This window comes from Centrocercus urophasianus, unplaced genomic scaffold, assembly GCF_019232065.1.
Source record: "Centrocercus urophasianus isolate 14NV4802_14NV808 unplaced genomic scaffold, USGS_Curo_1.0 seq_11, whole genome shotgun sequence".
Classification (NCBI taxonomy): Eukaryota; Metazoa; Chordata; class Aves; order Galliformes; family Phasianidae; genus Centrocercus; species Centrocercus urophasianus.
Window position 1 is genome coordinate 57,167,183 of NW_024884253.1, and position 17,128 is coordinate 57,184,310.

Consider the following 17,128-nt stretch of genomic DNA (forward strand, 5'->3'; position numbering starts at 1 on the left):
TTAAATATCAGTTTCTCTCCACAGTTTGGGTATTGTTTTGTTTCTTATTTCCAGTTATTTTTTATGGGAATTTAGAAGTCTAAGAAGGTGCTTCCTAGCCTGCTTGTCTGAACTAGCTTGGGATGAATAAGGTGTTAGTCAGCAAAAGAATGCATGAGAAAGAGACTGTTTTCTATACTGCTGTAATTCTTCTTGATAGTACCCTTGTATTTTGCAGATCTGATGTTTGCAACAGTTGTATGACCCCATTGCTGTGGTTATGAGCCTTTTAAAAAGGGCTTGTCCTGGCAATATTATGTTTTTTTGTCTTTCTTTTAAACTAGAAAAAAAAAATCTTAATTTTAGGTAGGCAAGAATTGTAGTGGGGCAGGAAAGGAGATGAAACCCAGTGAAATTAGTAGCTGAGCTGCAGACACCAGGGAGGTTGGTAGGTACACTGCCTCCAAAGCTGATGTTCCCAGCTCTGGGATGTTTTTCCTTCTAAACAGGAAAACAAGTTATATATGCTGCAAAAATGTGATTAGCAGATATCTGCATGCAGTATAATAAACAATTCTTGTCTGCTGTCAGTTTTGCCTGCAGCCATGGAAGGAGGATGACTCTGGAATGAACAGAGCACTGTGGCAGGTGGCAGAAAGCAGCAGGAGGGAGAGCCTAACAGCATGCTAAATTTGGTTTCCCTTGGGCAAGCTGCAGGCTGCATTAGCTGGGTGACAAAGGTTCTGCCTGCCCAGTGTCTCTCCTCTGCTGCCTGTTCTGCAGAGCTCAGGGGTGGTCTTCACTGCTGGTGATGCTATTCCTGAAATTAGGAAAAGGTTCTGTTTTAGGATCTGTATCTACAGGGTGGTGTTCTGACCAGGTGCAGTACTGCTGCTTCTCCAAAGCTTTTCATTGGACCTATGGATTACCTTTATTTTATGCTCCCTATCGTGGTGCCTTTCCAAGCTTCATTTGCAGTTTCTTCAGAGACTCCTGTGAGACTTTTTTTTTTCCTGTCAGATGTATAAAGATTTTGAATGAATGTGATCCTTAGGTGATTTTCTTTCATTACTTTGTGTTTTTTTTCAAATATCGTAGCTATGAAAAATAGAGTGATATTTTCCCAAATTTGCTCTGTGGTTCAATCTCTGTTTACCTTTATCTTCCAAACTTCAAACATGTGCAAAAGTAACTAATTTTTCTGGTACTGTGTGGGAAACAGTCACGTTTGGTACACAGAGGCAGTAAGAATCTTATTAAAGCAGTGGATACTGTTATTTTCTTAGATTAGTAGGAGTTAACTTTAGCTTGGCCTCTTCATTTTTGTTTGGTTGTTTTTTGCTCTGCATTGGGTGTAGCCATTTTATTTTGGAAATAAAATATTTCCTTTGCCAACGTATAGGGAGCAAGCAGTCAACATCTGCTTGATCTTCTGAATGAACTGAAGAGGTCCCACATCTTTTTGCAGGTCAAAAAATGAGCTAAATGATTAAGCCAAAACTCAAAACCTGCAACTTTCTGTTGCTTCAATGCTGTATCTTTTGGCATAATGTGGTTTGTGCAAGGAAGCAAGGGGAGAGGGGTCATCACACATGAAAATTAAATAGGAAGAGGACCATGATAATCTTCTTCCTTTAAATGAAGATTGTCTTGGCAACATTGTCCCAGGGAGAAAAAGAAACCCAAACAAAGACCATTCTGGTAGAGATAAATGTGGTATCTAAGGAGAATGTACCTCAGATATAATGACAGCGGACTTAGCAAAACAACTGAAAACCCTCCCAAACAAGCTAGAGGCCACAACTTCACCTATAAGACAAGGAATCTGAGAGTTGCTTTTTGGCTTACTAAGAGGAGGCTGTGTGAGGGCTTGTAGGAGGTGAGGATCACTTAGAGAGGTACAGGCCTGGACACTTGCTTACATTTGTTGGCATCCTCTTCCTCCTAAAGCCTCTCAGATTAAGGGCAAAAAACTTGCAGGTTGAGCAACAGCTTCTGCTCCTTTGGAGCAGCACTGCTATTCCAACATAAAGAATCTTCTGCCAAGGAGGGAAGAGGTTCAGCAAGGGAACAGTGGCCTCTGATGACAAGCAGAGAGAAGTGCAGGAGGCTGCATATTAAATTCCAGAGTGATTGTCCCCATCCTTGATGCAAGTGGCTTTGAAATATCTCCTGTGTGTGTCTGCCACTGCAAAGAGAGCCTGCACCTAATGCAATTATACTTTTGCTTGCTGTAACATGCGAGACTAAGGAACAAAATAATGTTCGCTGTCGTGAATGAGAGCAGAATACTTTGAATTTGATAAATGTGTCGAGTGTAGAGATGTGCATTTGTATTCCTTTGATTTTAATCCTAATCAGATAATGAATGCTTGCTAGATAGGGAAGTATCTAAGTGGGAATTTACCTTTTTAATACTGAATCACTGTAGGAGGTTGCTTCTCACAGAACAGCAGTTTGGTAGGGGTTAGGCTAGAGTAGGGTGGTGATCTCAAACTTTATTTCTAGCTCAGTTATTTGGTGATATTTGTTTTCAAAAATGTCACTGTGTTTACGAAAAGTGGGAAAAAAGTCATTTTAAAAACAAATGAACTGAGATTTAAGATAGTGAGAATGATATGCTCTCGTATTGATTTGGTCTTGGTGCTTCTGAAGCCCCATTGAATGTCATACCTAAGCTATACTGTTCAGGTGGTCTTCCAAAGGCTGATGAGGTTGTATCAGAAGGAACTGACACAGCAATGTGATGGAAGAGAGTAGTTAAGCATGTGTGTGCATGCACACCTGAGTGTGTTACTTGTCCTTCTAATGGAATAGCTTCTACAGCTGCTCTACCTGCAGTGTTTTTTGGATTGGTATTCCAGAGGTTGCTGGCGGCAGACAGATGATTTTAATATTCCTGTAATGTGGAATGCTGTGTTAGCATTTAGATAACCTTATTTTTTCCCCCTTAAACGCTCCTTGATGAGTGATACTGGCACAGGACTCCCGCCTCCCTGAGCCATAGTTCAGTTCATATCTGTTTCCTCTGTAAATCCCTTTGCATGTGGTCAGCTTGCAAGTTGCTAGTGAGAGCCTGCCAGCTTATATGTTGTCTGATTGCTTTCACAAATGTGGCTGACTTTGATCTTTCTGAGAAAATAGACACTGAATACAACTCATGTAAAGCACAGACGGTGTCTGTAGAGTGGATGTGGAAAGGTAGAAGGGTTAACCATGACATGTTCTCTTGAAATGGTTTTATGACTGCTGCAAACTTGAATGTTCTGTAATAGAGATCTGCTGGATTGAGGGGTTACCCTTCACTATTAATGACTCATTGGCCTCCTTCCCAAGCTGCCTGAAGTGCTGCTCTCCCTAGTGGAAGTAATTTTGTCTTTGAAGTACTTTCCAGAGCTGTCAACTAATGTTCCACAGTTCCCAGAGGAAATAATGAGCCATGAGTGTATGTACACTGAAAAAATGGACTCTGAAATGAACTGTTCCTATAGGAGCCTGGCAGTCTGCTTCTCTGTGGAATTCAGCTTGTTTATACAATCTTATCTGGCTAAGCTTTGGTATTTCATCTGGCAGGCAGCTCCTATGAAAAGCAGCTGTCCAAGCAATGGGAGTGGTGCTCCTGGTGGCTTTTTCAGAAGGTCTATAATTTCTTCCTTCATGTAAATCAAAGAAACACAATACTCTTTTGGCTACAACCAGATGCTCTAAGCAGTTTTCTTACCCTTATAAATAGCTCTTTAAGTGTGCTGTGCTGTGCTGTACTCTGTGACTTAAGAATAGGATTCATGACGGCAACCAGGAAGAAGGTATAATGTATTTTGTAAGTCACGAGTTGATAACAAAATTGTTGGAGGAGTAAATACCTCGAAAGTGTGGGCATCTGTAACTTTTTAGATATGTTTTAAAAGAAATTCGTTAAGTAAAATATCCATACTTGAAAGCAAAAACCTTTATTGGTTTTACCGTTGCTGGACAAGAGGCAGTTCCACCAATTGAGGTGAGAAAACACTGGTATAAAGAAAACTTACCACAAGTGTATTTCTATATGAAGAGAGCTGTAGCATATATAATCCCTACCAGAAAGGTTCTGATGGGTAAGTGGGTAGTGACAACTATTTCAAAGAAAGGAGACAGGCAAAAAAAAAAAAAAAAACAAACAAACAACCCACAAACATTAACGGGAAGGATGCAGGCATCCAAAGTACTTAAAGTTTTTATTGCTATTTATTGCCAGATAGCAGAATGTTCTGAAAAATGTACTTTCTGTGGAGGACTGGTGCAGTAACTTTCAATGCCTATAGGAAAAAAAAGAAAGAGGGTTTTTTGGGGTGTGCTTATGTGTAGGACAGAACTGGAGAGCTGATGATTGCTTCTCCAGCTGTGGTAAATGTTTTGGGTTTTTTTTCTCTAGAAAAGGTGAACAAGATGACTTGTTTCCTATTGAAGATAATGGGCCCAAATAAAGTTTAGATCTAAGTCTTTCAAAATTCAGTGGTTATCCATGATTATCCAGTTCACAGCCTATCTGTGTCTGAAATTGTATTTTGTACAGGTGAATGTTCGGTGCAGTCTGCCAGATTGTAAAGAATGGAGGCTGTACTCAGCACCTAAAAGTTAATTATCCTTCTGTCATCTGTGCATCACATTTCACTCTGACCACTGTTCAAGACAGAAAAACATGACACCCTGTAAAATACGAGACATTAAGTACTGCTTAGATGTGCCTCTTGATGGCACTTGTCCTGCCAGCATGCATACAGATTTATGTAGCCTTTATTCTGCAAAAGGAGGACTTAATATTGCAACAGGAGAAACATGAAATACAAGCTCTGTCTGGTTTATATACTGCATACTTGTCTACCTTGGGATCAGGATTCAGGCACAGTCAGTTTTGTTAGCTAAAAGGGCATTCTTGCTTGGAATCCTGCATGGTGAAGAAATTGAAAACCTAGTAACTGACCTTCATTCAAAGCGTGTTGTTGTAAATTATGCAGTGATGGGTAGCTTTCATTTTGGTCTGACACATACCACCTGAACAGTGCATAACTGGAAAGAGGTGACAGGTCACTGTTTGACCACCCTGTAGCTGCTGAAAGGTGGTGATATTTGGCTGACTTCTCCCGGTTCTGGTGAGGAGGGAAATTTTTCTTGAGATTGACTTTCTGCTGCCCCAGCAACAACTGATGTTAAACTTCAGTATGGATACTTGGCTTTATTCCTGCTGAAAAAGTAGAAGCTTGGAATAACATGACAACCTGTTTTGTTCTAGCAGGTCATCTTGAATACAAGCAATGCGATAATCCCTGTATTGTCAAGGAATGTATATTTTGTACTTGAATTTCTTCCAGAAAATAGTTAATTGTGTGTTACTTTTGTATGTTTTTTTCCTTAAAAGCACTCCAAATTAACTCCCTTTTTCCATCCTGCAATAGATTTTAACAGTTTCACCTTTTAAAGTTGGGTCTTCATCTTTCTCAGAAGTGGTCCCATGGAGAATCAGAATCAAAAACTGATGCCTGATGCTGTCTTAAAAACAGATCCAGTCAACAGTGCACCGACTTCATTTTTTAATCTTTTCCAGCCCTGGAATACTTGAATTTAAAAAACGGTCAATAATCCAGTATAACATAACTTCTAATCTCTCCTCCTGCCTCATGGTTCATGGTTTGGAGGAGAATGAGCATTTTTGTGGCAGACTGGGCTCTTTATTATTAGTGGTGGTGGTTATTTGGAAGTTGCCCAAAGGTCATGAATGCTGGCAGTCATCTAGAGAGACAGATTAGTGGGCTCAGCGCAGGTGAGGAGGTCATAAAAGCAAAATAAGGACTTTTTTGTCATTGCCTTCATTGTTCAGCCAAAAGAAGCAACTTCAGACATGTCCCACCTGTACGTGTCAGATGGACCATTGTGCTTCTTTAGTTTCCCTATGACATTAATACTCAATTATGACAAGCTTGAATGTTGTGAGAATTAACTCTAGGTTGTTCTTGTTCTTTTAAGGAGAAGAAAACTCTTGTCAGGAAATCATCTGATCTGGTAAAATGCTTGCAGGCCAGTCTTACTCATTCAGTCTTAATAATCATATACAGAGGTGCAGGGAACAGCTACCTGGGTGTTGTCAGCAGAGAGGGGGATGACTGGGGCATGTTTAATTTTACCTGCAGTGCAATGAACTGCAGTCACCAGACTGATTTTCTGAGTCTTAATGACATGCAGCTTTTGGTTTGAGTTTAGTTTTTGCGTGGTACAAGAGGCAGTTTCAAACAAAAACTTGCATGTAATGTAATTTTAGCTTTACCATCTTAAAATGAAAGTCTGGGGTAAAGTTTGCCTCGGTAGCGTGCTTTTTCCAACCTTTGTTATCTAGAGATATTATTTTACTTTCTCAAGTGTTGTTATGCAGGATTAATTTATATGAGCAAAAGCTTCACCACACTTCTGTAAAGTAATTGTATTTCTGTATTTTACTGCTTGTCTTCAACAGTAAACTGAAAGTTTGTTCGTTTTTATCTGAATAGTGTTAGCATGTTTAAACCCCTGGTGAAATGCTTTTCTAGCTAGTATTGTGCTTCATGTTCAAAATATGCACAGTATTTCTAATGTGAACTGCAGTGGCACATTTTTTTTACACTAGGTAATTCATGAATATTTAGGTATTTTTTGTGAAGCTCAAAATGGAATGACGTGTCAGTGGGCATTTATGTATTGTTCAGCTGGTTTAAAGTAGATCACTTTGCACATGCCCTGGAAGTGCATTGAATACATTGACAGAGACCAAAGTATTTTAACTTCTGCAGTAGATCTGACAAAGGCTGCTTTCCTCTGGATTTTTCTCAAGAGTGGGAGGGTTTGTGCAAGCCCGCATCTGTTCTGTGCTCCTCAGCATATGGACTATGCAACAGGGCAGTTTCTCTCTCCCCTCTTCTATTCTGCTTGGGCACCTTACTTCCACAATTTTTCTTTTTTTTTTTTTTGTTTTAAATTTAACACTTTAGCACTTCCTGTGGCTGTCAAATTCTTCAGAAATTAAAATATTCCAAAGAGAAGAGTGCAGCATTGATAGGTGTGTGTTAACATAAATCCCTCAGTGAAAGTGGCTAGGCTACAAATACATATCCAGCTAACTCTCTCATACCCTGCTTTTGTGTTTGTGCTTGAGGTCTGCTATCAGTTAATGCTGTGACGGGTATTAAAATATTCTTTCATTCAGACTTTTATATTAGGAATTGCATACACATTTTTCTCCATGTGACATATATGTATAAAATTACTATCTAACTCTGAAAATACAGTGTCATATAAGAAGGTGTATCAGGCTTGCAGCTGCAAGTAATTGCATTCCATGCAAGAGTATGAAATCAGAAGCCTCCTTCCTCAAAATGTGGAAGATATATGGATAAGGCATTGGAAACAGCTAATTCATTCTGAATGATGTGTCAATGGACTTAAACTGAAACAAAGGTGAGGGTAAGCAGAAGAATTTGACTTCTTCTGTATTATTGGGAGTACAGCTTCAGTGAACCAGAGTAAGGAGGGAAAACTCCCTGCAGTTTGAATCATTCTGTTTGATACAGTGGTGCGTTTTATCTTTCAGATGAAGTGGACTACAGTAATTTTGGGACCAACACGTTGTCAAGGAAGAAGAAGGCTCTGGTGACACTCCGCAACGACAACCTCCGCCGGCGTCCTCACATTAATATCGGCATGCCTCACGATTTTAGGCCTGTGTCTTCCATAATCGATGTGGACATTCTTCCTGAAACACACAGGAGAGTGAGGCTGTATCGACACGGGTGTGAGAAACCTTTAGGATTTTACATACGCGATGGCACCAGCGTAAGGGTTACTCCTCACGGACTGGAAAAAGTACCTGGTATCTTCATCTCTCGTATGGTTCCTGGGGGCTTAGCAGAGAGCACAGGCTTGTTGGCTGTAAATGATGAAGTCCTGGAAGTTAACGGCATTGAAGTAGCAGGAAAGACTCTCGACCAAGTCACAGACATGATGATTGCTAACAGCCATAACCTTATTATCACGGTCAAGCCAGCGAACCAGAGGAACAATATTATTCGGAGCAGTAGGATGTCTGGTAGCTCTGGGCAGTCTACAGACAGCACCGCTAGTCACCACAGCTTGCCTACATCTCACGTACTGCAGAACTTCCATCCTGATGAAATGGAGAGTGACGAAGAGGCTGACATTGTCATCGAGGGCAGTCTGGAGCCGCAGCACATTCCCAAACTGCACAGCCTTACTTCCAGTAGCCTCTCTAGAATCAATGGCAGCAGCCTTAGCCACAGACTTCAAAGGGACCTGGTGCTCAACAACAACTCTGGCCGAGAAAGCAATGGCAGCATCCACAAATTACTCAGTTCCTTAAAAACTGATCCCAGACACAGTCTGGTTATTCCCCGAGGAGGAATTGAGGAGGATGGCACAGTTATTACGCTTTAGTAGCAATTGCTGCAACTCTTTTCAGTCTTAAGTGCCAATGGGGACAATTGACTCTTAGAACTTGTTATGCACAAAACAGAGCTGATATTCTCATAGACCTCACAGGTGCAGAATATTTTTGCTGTCTAGGAAACATGGCATTTGGAGTTAGAGAGAAGACTGCCATGCACTGCAAAATTGATCAGGAGAATGCCAGAGTGTAAAAGCTGGTTTATATCTCAGTCCTAAAGTAAGAGGGCAGATTAGTTGTAGTTTGTATAAATTTAAGCAGTTTTACAAGCTACCACTGGCAGTGCTACATGCTTGGGTTTGAATGCATGGGTGGATGTATTTATACACGCATGTATATGAGTTAGGTTTTAATAGTAATAACAAATGTCTATTTGAAGTGGAATCTGTTTTTCCTCTGATATGAGTTTTAAAAGAGCTCTTCTCAATAGCATTACATACAGACCTTCTGCTAATTTGTTTATACCACATTTGCAGTGTTATGTCTAAACCAGACAAGCTCTGTAAAAGTAGTTTTCTGCCGTAGTGGTAACAATGGTAGGGAGATGCTGCAAATGCATTTCCCAAATGAAAAAATGTATGTATTTTTTAAAGTGTAGGGAGAGGAGGTTGAGAGGGTTATTGCTTTGGGATCAGCACCGCCTGCTGGTCAGAGGCAGATCTGCCTGCAACACAGATCTATACTATATGGGAAAACAAAATCATGACAATGAGAGCTTAAAACTGTTCATTATGTGTCAAATGTATTATTTTTGATATTTATTAGATAATACCTCTTCTTCAAATTTTCTCACCATCTCTTTTTCAGTATCAAGTTCATGTGAATTCTAGGGATACATTACACGCAAGAAGGTGAAAAGAAATGGGAGAGTGCTAGGACTGTTTCCTTCCCCACCAAGATAGGTTCTCGCTGTATACAGCCTAAATCCTGGAGGTCCTTTCTTACCAAAATTTGGCCAATTGCTATACCAAGGAGGGATGCTGACTGTCTTTCAAACCTAACTTAGAATAGTTCTATTGTTTTTGAACTCTTCTAGTAATCATAAAGCTTTATGTCTACACTTGATTTCTAGAAACTTACAATATGCTGGATGTTGGCGGTGGCCAGACATCCCTACTGGATACTAGTTAAGGAGTAACCAGTGACTGCTGAGTGGATAACTGCTCACATCTGAAATGCCATGAATTTGTTAAAATGATCAAATCTAAAGTATTTTGTTACATCTCAATCAGTGTAAGGAGCAAAATATAAATGTTTTACAATGTATTTTTCTACTTTTAGCTTGTCTTTTTCTTTTTGTTTTTAACTTTGTAGTACATTAAAGGTTTTTTTTTTTTTATATGGTGAAATAGACATTTCTTAAATATTGTATGAATATGAAAATTCAGAAGTCTTGGTTTGAAAAAAAAAAAAATTACATTCCATTTTGGAATATGTAATGACTGGACAAAGGATATGTGGACTAATTGATTATTGCTAATTTAGAATGCCTGTGGAACAACCAGTCTTCTGCTCATTGTTAAGTATGTTTGGGACATTGAACTTAGTATGTTTCTTTTAGATTTGCTTTAAAAGTTTATTTTAAGACTCTTTAATTAAACCTTTTCTAGGTGTCACAGCAGTTATAGAGCTATACTTATTTTTCCCAGCACAGTAAGAATAGCACATTGATCCTATGTCTTAAATACATGTTTGTACTTTACCAAAGGTTTTCATAAAAAAAAAAAAAAAGTGATTATATTGGTGCATTAAAAAACTGAATAGCTGGATACGCTTCAGTCAGTCACACCATCTTATCAGGAGGGTTTTGTTACACCTTCTTTAAATAAGTTGTTTTGCCTGGCTGAGGGTTACTCATTTTGCCTTATTTAACTGATGAAATTGTGACCTGTCTGCAATAAAATGTGCACTAAGCTTACTTCTGTGCTATATCCTTTCCCTTATCCTGAAGGGCAGGAGTACAGTACTTCTGTAGGAGTATCACACTTCCTTGGTGAAACAAGGTATGTTTTTGGGGTATGTTTTTGACAACTTCAGATTACCAGTTCAGGGTTGCCTCTTGCTGCAACCGTGCAGTGAAAACCAAGAGAGTCAATGTTTCTTCCCATGTCTTCCCATCCTGCCTTATAAATGGTACTGTTGCATTGATCCCCGTGGGGGCTCTGCTCTTTGTAGCAAGGCTTTCTTTGAGACTCCAGTCTTCCTTCAGGCCTTCACCTGGTTCTGTCTCCTCAGGAAAAGCTTAAGGCACCTTTCTCATGGTGAGGTGCGGCAGCTCTGCTGGGGGGAGGCTGGGTGTCTCTCCAGCTCATGCGCTATTAGAAAATACCCAAATCTGGTTCTGCATGCGGAGGGGGAGACAGTGCTGAGGTGGGAAATGCAGCTTAGTGGAGAGGAGTGGAGGGGCGTCACAGGGGCAGAGCAGTGACAGAATTAACTTTGGCCCTGATGCTTTGCAGCGTGACTTTCAAGGCTTGCAAACATTGTCTTCATTTGCATCAACTAGAAAAAAGAAAACAACCAAACAGCCTCAAACCCCCTGCTTCTGTTTTTGCATGCACCATCCTACAAACGCAAGTCCTGTGTGTGGATATCGATGATCTCCGTGCAGGTTAGCTCTCGCTAGCTGGAGCCTCCTGAGGGAGCGGGGCCGTAAAGTCCGGGAGAGCCGTAAGCAGCGGGGCCACCCCCCGCGGCCACGGGGCGGGGCGCGAGGCGGCGACACCGCGCATGCGCCTGCGGCCGCTCACGTGATGGAGGCGTCGCCTGACGGGCGGCCGGGCGGCGGTATGGCGGCTGCGGGGACAGGGGCCGAGGCGGCGGGGGTCTGCTCCGGCGGGGACAGCGGGAACGTGTCGCAGAGCCACAGCAACGCCTCCGGGCTGGGCGGGCAGGAGGACGAGGAGGGGGACGCGCTGGACGCGTCGCTCAGCGCAACCGCCGCCGCCTATAGCGCGTACCTGCTGGTCGAGCGTAGCGCCTTCAGCGAGCAGGTGGGCGGGCGGGGTGCCCCTGCTTTGTGCTCGGCGCGCTGCCGTTCGCTTGCTGCCCGCGCTTGAGGTTGTGCACCCCGAAAGCATTTAAATGCGTTTTGCAGGTGGAAAGCTTAGAGAAGAGCCTGGAAGAGCTGCTGACGAGAGTAGACGAATTTGTGGGGATGCTGGACATGGTACGTGGGAGGCGCCGATCTCTTGTCCAACTTGCTGCTTTTAACTTGGCTTTGGTTTGTTTGGTTTTTTTTTCCCCTAGTATTTTTAATCCATTTGATTTAATCCGCTCAGTGGGAGGAAAGTTGTAGTTTTATAAATGAAATCTAGTATTTAACACTTTGCTCTATTCATTGATTTATGTATAATCCCATCAACTCACCCTCTATAGATTCGAAGTGATTCATCCCAAGTTGTCAATGAGAGCATACCTGAAATTTACACCAAAGCTACCGAGATGAGGCAGATATACAGGAGGATTGACAAGCTGGAGGTACGTGTTTGGCATCCTCTGGCTGTGTTCCCAGACTCAGAAGGTCCCCCTCTGTGTCAGTCATTGATGTAATGGTGTGTGCATGCATGAATGTTCAGTGGGTTCGCTTCTTTTTCATATCTGCTCCAGATTCAGTGCTTGGGGATAATGAAAAGAATGCAATTGCTGAACAGTTTCTTACATTCTAGAACAAAATGTCTTTTGGTTTTCAAATGGGCTGCTTGAAGCAAGGCAGCTATCCTTCTATTTTCAGAAAGCCAATAGTATTGCTTTTTCTTCTTCTTTTTTTTTTTTTTTATAGCATCTTTCAAAGTCACTGTGAAAACTATCCTGAGACTAACGAAATGAGAGAACTGTCAATTTCTGGTAAAGCTTCAACGCTCCAAGTGATTCACCTTCTTGATCCCACTTTCTATAGAAAAACATATAGGTATCTAAATTCTAAGAAATTGCCCAAGGAGGCTGTGGATGCCCCATCCCTGGAGGCATTCAAAGCCAGGCTGCATGTGGCTCTGGGCAGCCTGGTCTGGTGGTTGGTGACTCTGCACATAGCAGGGGGCTTAAACCTGGGTGATCATTGTGGTCCTTTTCAAGCCAGGTCATTCTATAATTCTATGAAATCTAAATTAATTTCTTGAAAAGTAGATAGGAAGGGTCAGACTAATTGTTTCATTAGATGTGACCTGTTTTTGCAGTCTGAGTATCTCATGAGTGATTTGTGGCAATAAATTGGACTTGCAGATGAAAGGGGAATAGAGTATAAGTGGTTTTCTGCTTTTTCATTAGCGATACTTTCTTTCACTGCTTTTTTGTAATACAAATCCTGTTTTAACGTGAATTAGTGAAAATGTTGTGCTGCTTTGTTCTTCTTTCTTCTCCTCATGTAGGCTTTTGTGAAGATGATTGCAAACCTCGTGGCTGGAATGGAAGAACGGGTTGTAAAGGCAGAAACAGACCTTGGAGCTTTTCCAAGCACATTCAAGAAAATCTTGCACACGATCAGCATGCCGTCCTTCCGTAATGTAAGTAAGCTTTAGTTCTCTCTGCTTACCACTGGACACTGGTACAAACTAGAACAATAAACGGTAAGTTTGTTACACATACAAATGAATTTCAACATCAAACTCGTGGACTTTATTAATACACTTGCAAAGTTCTCAGGTTTATCTGAAACAACATCAACAAAAAAAAAAACCCTCACATGTTCTGACAAGTGAACTGACAAGTTTTGAGTTATGCTCCAGAGTAAGTTTGAATATATGAAGAAGGGAACCTGAAGGGCCCAATAGGAACATGTAATGAGCAAGCCCATATTGAAGCATCCCTGATCTCTGACAGTATGCAAAGCAGGTAGGAAGAGCCTACACGGATAACACTGTTGAAGCAATATGATGCATTAATGCAGTTACTGCCAAAATGTTAGCAGAATAGGAAGTAAAAACTGTGCTACACAATATACTTATTATAAGGGTTGTATTTATCCACAGTCCACACAGTTTGGTAATGGTGTTAGCATCTTGTCAAACTGTCTGAAAGGGATGTGTGTTTTTTTTCTACCTTCCCTCATGACTACATGCGGTCTGTTTTTCTGCAGAAGACATGAAGTACCCTCTGTAGAATGTTTCAAGGTGATGCCATACCAAGCCTTAAACAACTGACACTGTGCACTACTTTTTAAAATAACCTTTGAATTTAAAAAAAAAAAAAAAAAAAAAAACACCAAAACTTGTGGCCTCACATCTCGTACTTCTTGTCATCATCTGCTGTAATGGACCATATACCACATTCAAGCGTATCTCTCTGCATCTTGTCAGCACCCAGTCTTTCCTTTATCCTTCCCTATGTCCATCCCATTCTAGCTCAGGTCTCCATCTCGTATTAGTGAGAATGCTGAAATAAAGTCAGTTTGTGGAGTGGGAGAGGAAGATGTGGTTGCTGAAGTATTATTTATTATTTGCTACATATTGTAACTTTGTGTGGCAGCAAAAAAAACCAAAAAAATCTGAAAAGAATATTGTCTTGGTAAGACTTGGTTCAGGAGCACTATTTGCTGCTAGTCATTAACTTCCAGGTGCCTCATTTTCTTCGGTGTTTAAATTCAGTGGTGCCCCTTCGTTCTAAAATAAATAAGAAAATAAATGAACAACATGCAAAGCAAACAGCATCACAACTGCTATGTATGGGCTAATTAAAAAAGCAAACAACAACTCTGGCAGCTGTGGATAGGAGCATCATAGCTTTGATGCTTCACCCTTGAAAAATATTCAACAGGATTTTCTGTAAAGTTTTCAGTTTAAAAGTTTGATAGTTCTAATAAAATGGTTTTTCGTGTTGCATGGGAACGTTTTGCCAGCAGTTTTTCAGCAATAAATAGGGTGGAAAGTCATTCATCTGTTTTGTGGGTGTACTCTTAAGCTTCAAGTATGCTACTGTTAACTCTTTATCACTGATGAAGACTCTTCATCTCTTTGCTCCAGACAGGCAAAAAAGTAGCTGAAAAACTTCACATGCAAACTGACTGAGAGCTCTGCAAAACTGTTTATCAGATTTTGTCATGGGAAGTTTCATGAAAGTTTTTTTTTTATTTCATAAAAGTTTTTAATTAATCAAAACACGATTTTAAGCCTTTTCTTTAAGGCCATATGTTGAAAATATACCCTGGCTCTGTGTTGCCATGCAGCGTTATTTACATACAAGAAGGCTGACAGAACAGTCAGTAGTGGTCCTTGCTGTTGTCTACTTGGGCAGTTTTAGTAAACAACGCATAATTATGATAATTACGTGTTACATAGAGAGTATTGAAGATGAAAGTGTACACTTTTCCTGAAAAGCAGCATAACAACTCTTCCCCAGTTCACTACCGTATTATTTTAACCATAGGTCATAGTATGTATAGTGTAATATATGCTTGATGCAGAAGCTCAGCAGGAGCAGCAAACCTGAAAGAAACATCTGCTAGGTTTGATTTCAAAAGAGGACTGTTTTAAGCAAATAAGTGATAATACAGGCTGAGGCTAATTCGAAGGAAGCAGCTGAGAAGATGTCAGAAGGCTGGAGCAGGAAAGGTAAAAGTTTGTGGAGCAAAAGGAAGAATTTTACTATGACTTGACTGTTTCCCATTTGGCTCCTGCAAAGGCTGGCATGTTTTGCACTTTTCAAGACTGAGTTTATTTAGGTGATGAAAGGGCAAAAGTCAAAGTAACACGAAGAATAAGTGAGATCCATCTGAGCTGCAATGTGAAGTTCACCTGAGTGAGGGAATATGGCTTTAAAACTCCTTTTGTTTTCCACTTCAGTTCTGTAGGTTCTCTGAAACTTGATTTTTTACAAAAGCAAAAAATGAACTTTATCTGATTTGCAGAAATCGTCTTCCTCACGACAGCAGACTGCCTATGAGCCTCCTGTCCTCTTCAAGACTGAAGATTATTTTCCGTGCCCTAATGAAGCACCTTATTGACCATTTTGGTTTTGGAGTTGGTATGAATCAGCCAGAATAGAACAAGCCAAGTGAACAAAAGAAATGACAGCCTCAAAATAGCTGCATTTCTGAGTATTATTAGTGGCACATTGCCATTCTGATTCTCATTGTCTTCCTACAGGCAGCATTTTCAGGTAATCTCTTTTTGGGTATATTATTTGAAAAGTCTTCCAAAAACAGTGTACATTTTCAGTTTATAATGAGGAAGGAGCTTAAAAATACTTCTGTGTTAGAGTTTGGGGCTTTTTTTTTTTTTGTCCTTTTTAAAAAAAAAAACAAAACAGAAGTAATAGGAAACATACTTTTATACTACATCTCTTTTAACAAATCAGGGCTGCTGCACATGTAAATAACTACCACAAAGCAGTTATTTTTGGTTTGTTTTTTTTTTTTATTTAAACATACTGGGGTGAAAGTACTTGGTCCCTGCAGTCGGTGTGGAGAATTGCACCACCTCAGGATGTACAGGGGTGGCAAGAGGAGGACTGGGAAGATTGGTGAGGAGTCAAGGACGTGACTTGGCTTGGGCAGTGTAGTCCAAGTTCAGGATGTGAACATCCTGTGCCTACTGATGGTCATCAGGTCACTGTGACCACAGTTTCTGATTATTGCAACATGTTATCTTGGGATGTGTAACCAAGTGGGTATGATATATATAATTTACCATCAGAAAGAAAAGGAATGTAAGTTGAGGCAGGGCCGTCTTTGGACTGAGCCTGTATTGGACGCCTCACCTGACCTGATGCTATTCCCTTTCACACCTCTGTGCAGTGACTGGGACAGTCTGTGCTGCCTGGAATGTGAGAGAATTGTCAATAAACGAGTGGCTTATGTAACACCTGATGTATTGGTTTCACCTAACAGTACTGAACTGCATGGTTACTTCTGAGAACCTTTTCTACAGCTTCCTGTAACATCTAGCAGTTGTTAATCTTTAATTTCTATGTTCCTGTTGAAAAACAATTTTACTACTGTTTTATTGCTGTAAGAACTCACTGCAAATATACAAAATTCAGAGGAATAAGACATACATCAGGGAAACAACATCATGCTTGTTGGTTTTACGTTGCAAGCAAAGAAAAAGGTAAGTAGTTGTGCAGTGAGGGTTATGTGTTAATAGATACAGCTTTCAAAAACGTATGGTCTCATCTCCCAGCAGCAGCAGAGACCAGATTCTGAATGAGTATCTGAGGTGACGTTTCCTAAAAGTTTTTAAGATTGTGAGGTCAAAATCATTAGGTTCCGAAAGTAGTTTTAATACAAAACTATTACCTGAAATTAAACAGAGTGAGTCTAAAACATATAATTCTGTATCACAGGAATTTAACTATTTGAAGAGGAGCCCACCCCTTCTATTCCCACACCCTCCTTACTTTTGTCTGTCTAAGCATTAAACTGTTCAGATGTTCCCCTGTAGCAACAGTTGCATTTCCAAGAAGTACTGTATGCTTGAGCTCATGCCTAAATAATGAAGTCTAATCAGTCCTTCTGAGTGAAATCTAATGAAAAGACATGCCCATGTATGTTCTGTAATGATGTAAGGCTACAGCCAGATATATGAATGTTCTTATAACACGTTGATCTTGATCATAGTTCAGAAAGTTTATAAAGTTAAGGACTTCTCATAATACTAACTAGAACCACATGCTGGCTCTGCCCGAGTGGGCTGATAAGTGCTACCATGGCTGTCTCCTTGTTCCCACTGAGTCTCACCAAGTGGGAATAGC

General features: G+C 40.5%; 2 protein-coding genes across 2 annotated transcripts in view; both read left to right on the top strand.

Annotated features, from left to right (window-relative positions):
• PARD6G (par-6 family cell polarity regulator gamma) overlaps positions 1 to 9,751 on the top strand; it is a 56,860-nt gene extending 47,109 nt beyond the window's left edge. Inside the window, exon 3 of the mRNA XM_042839899.1 lies at positions 7,574 to 9,751. Within this exon, the coding sequence (XP_042695833.1) occupies positions 7,574 to 8,433 (860 nt within the window). The 3' untranslated portion in view covers positions 8,434 to 9,751. The remainder of the gene's footprint in view (positions 1 to 7,573) is intronic.
• Positions 9,752 to 11,196: 1,445 nt separating this feature from the next.
• On the top strand, positions 11,197 to 16,237 carry BLOC1S4 (biogenesis of lysosomal organelles complex 1 subunit 4). Its single transcript, XM_042838503.1, has 5 exons — positions 11,197 to 11,436; positions 11,541 to 11,612; positions 11,822 to 11,923; positions 12,811 to 12,945; positions 15,285 to 16,237. Exons 1-5 carry the CDS (start codon positions 11,197 to 11,199, stop codon positions 15,378 to 15,380), a joined length of 645 nt encoding a protein of 214 aa, XP_042694437.1. The 3' UTR covers positions 15,381 to 16,237.
• The last annotated feature ends 891 nt before the right edge of the window (positions 16,238 to 17,128 follow it).

Bases quoted from the DNA above. Each gene is read 5' to 3' on its own strand.
- BLOC1S4 (XM_042838503.1), top strand. From the start codon at position 11,197: ATGGAGGCGTCGCCTGACGGGCGGCCGGGCGGCGGTATGGCGGCTGCG. The intron at 11,437-11,540 runs GTGGGCGGGCGG...TGCGTTTTGCAG, and splicing joins GTAGCGCCTTCAGCGAGCAG to GTGGAAAGCTTAGAGAAGAG. The intron at 11,613-11,821 runs GTACGTGGGAGG...CACCCTCTATAG, and splicing joins TTGTGGGGATGCTGGACATG to ATTCGAAGTGATTCATCCCA.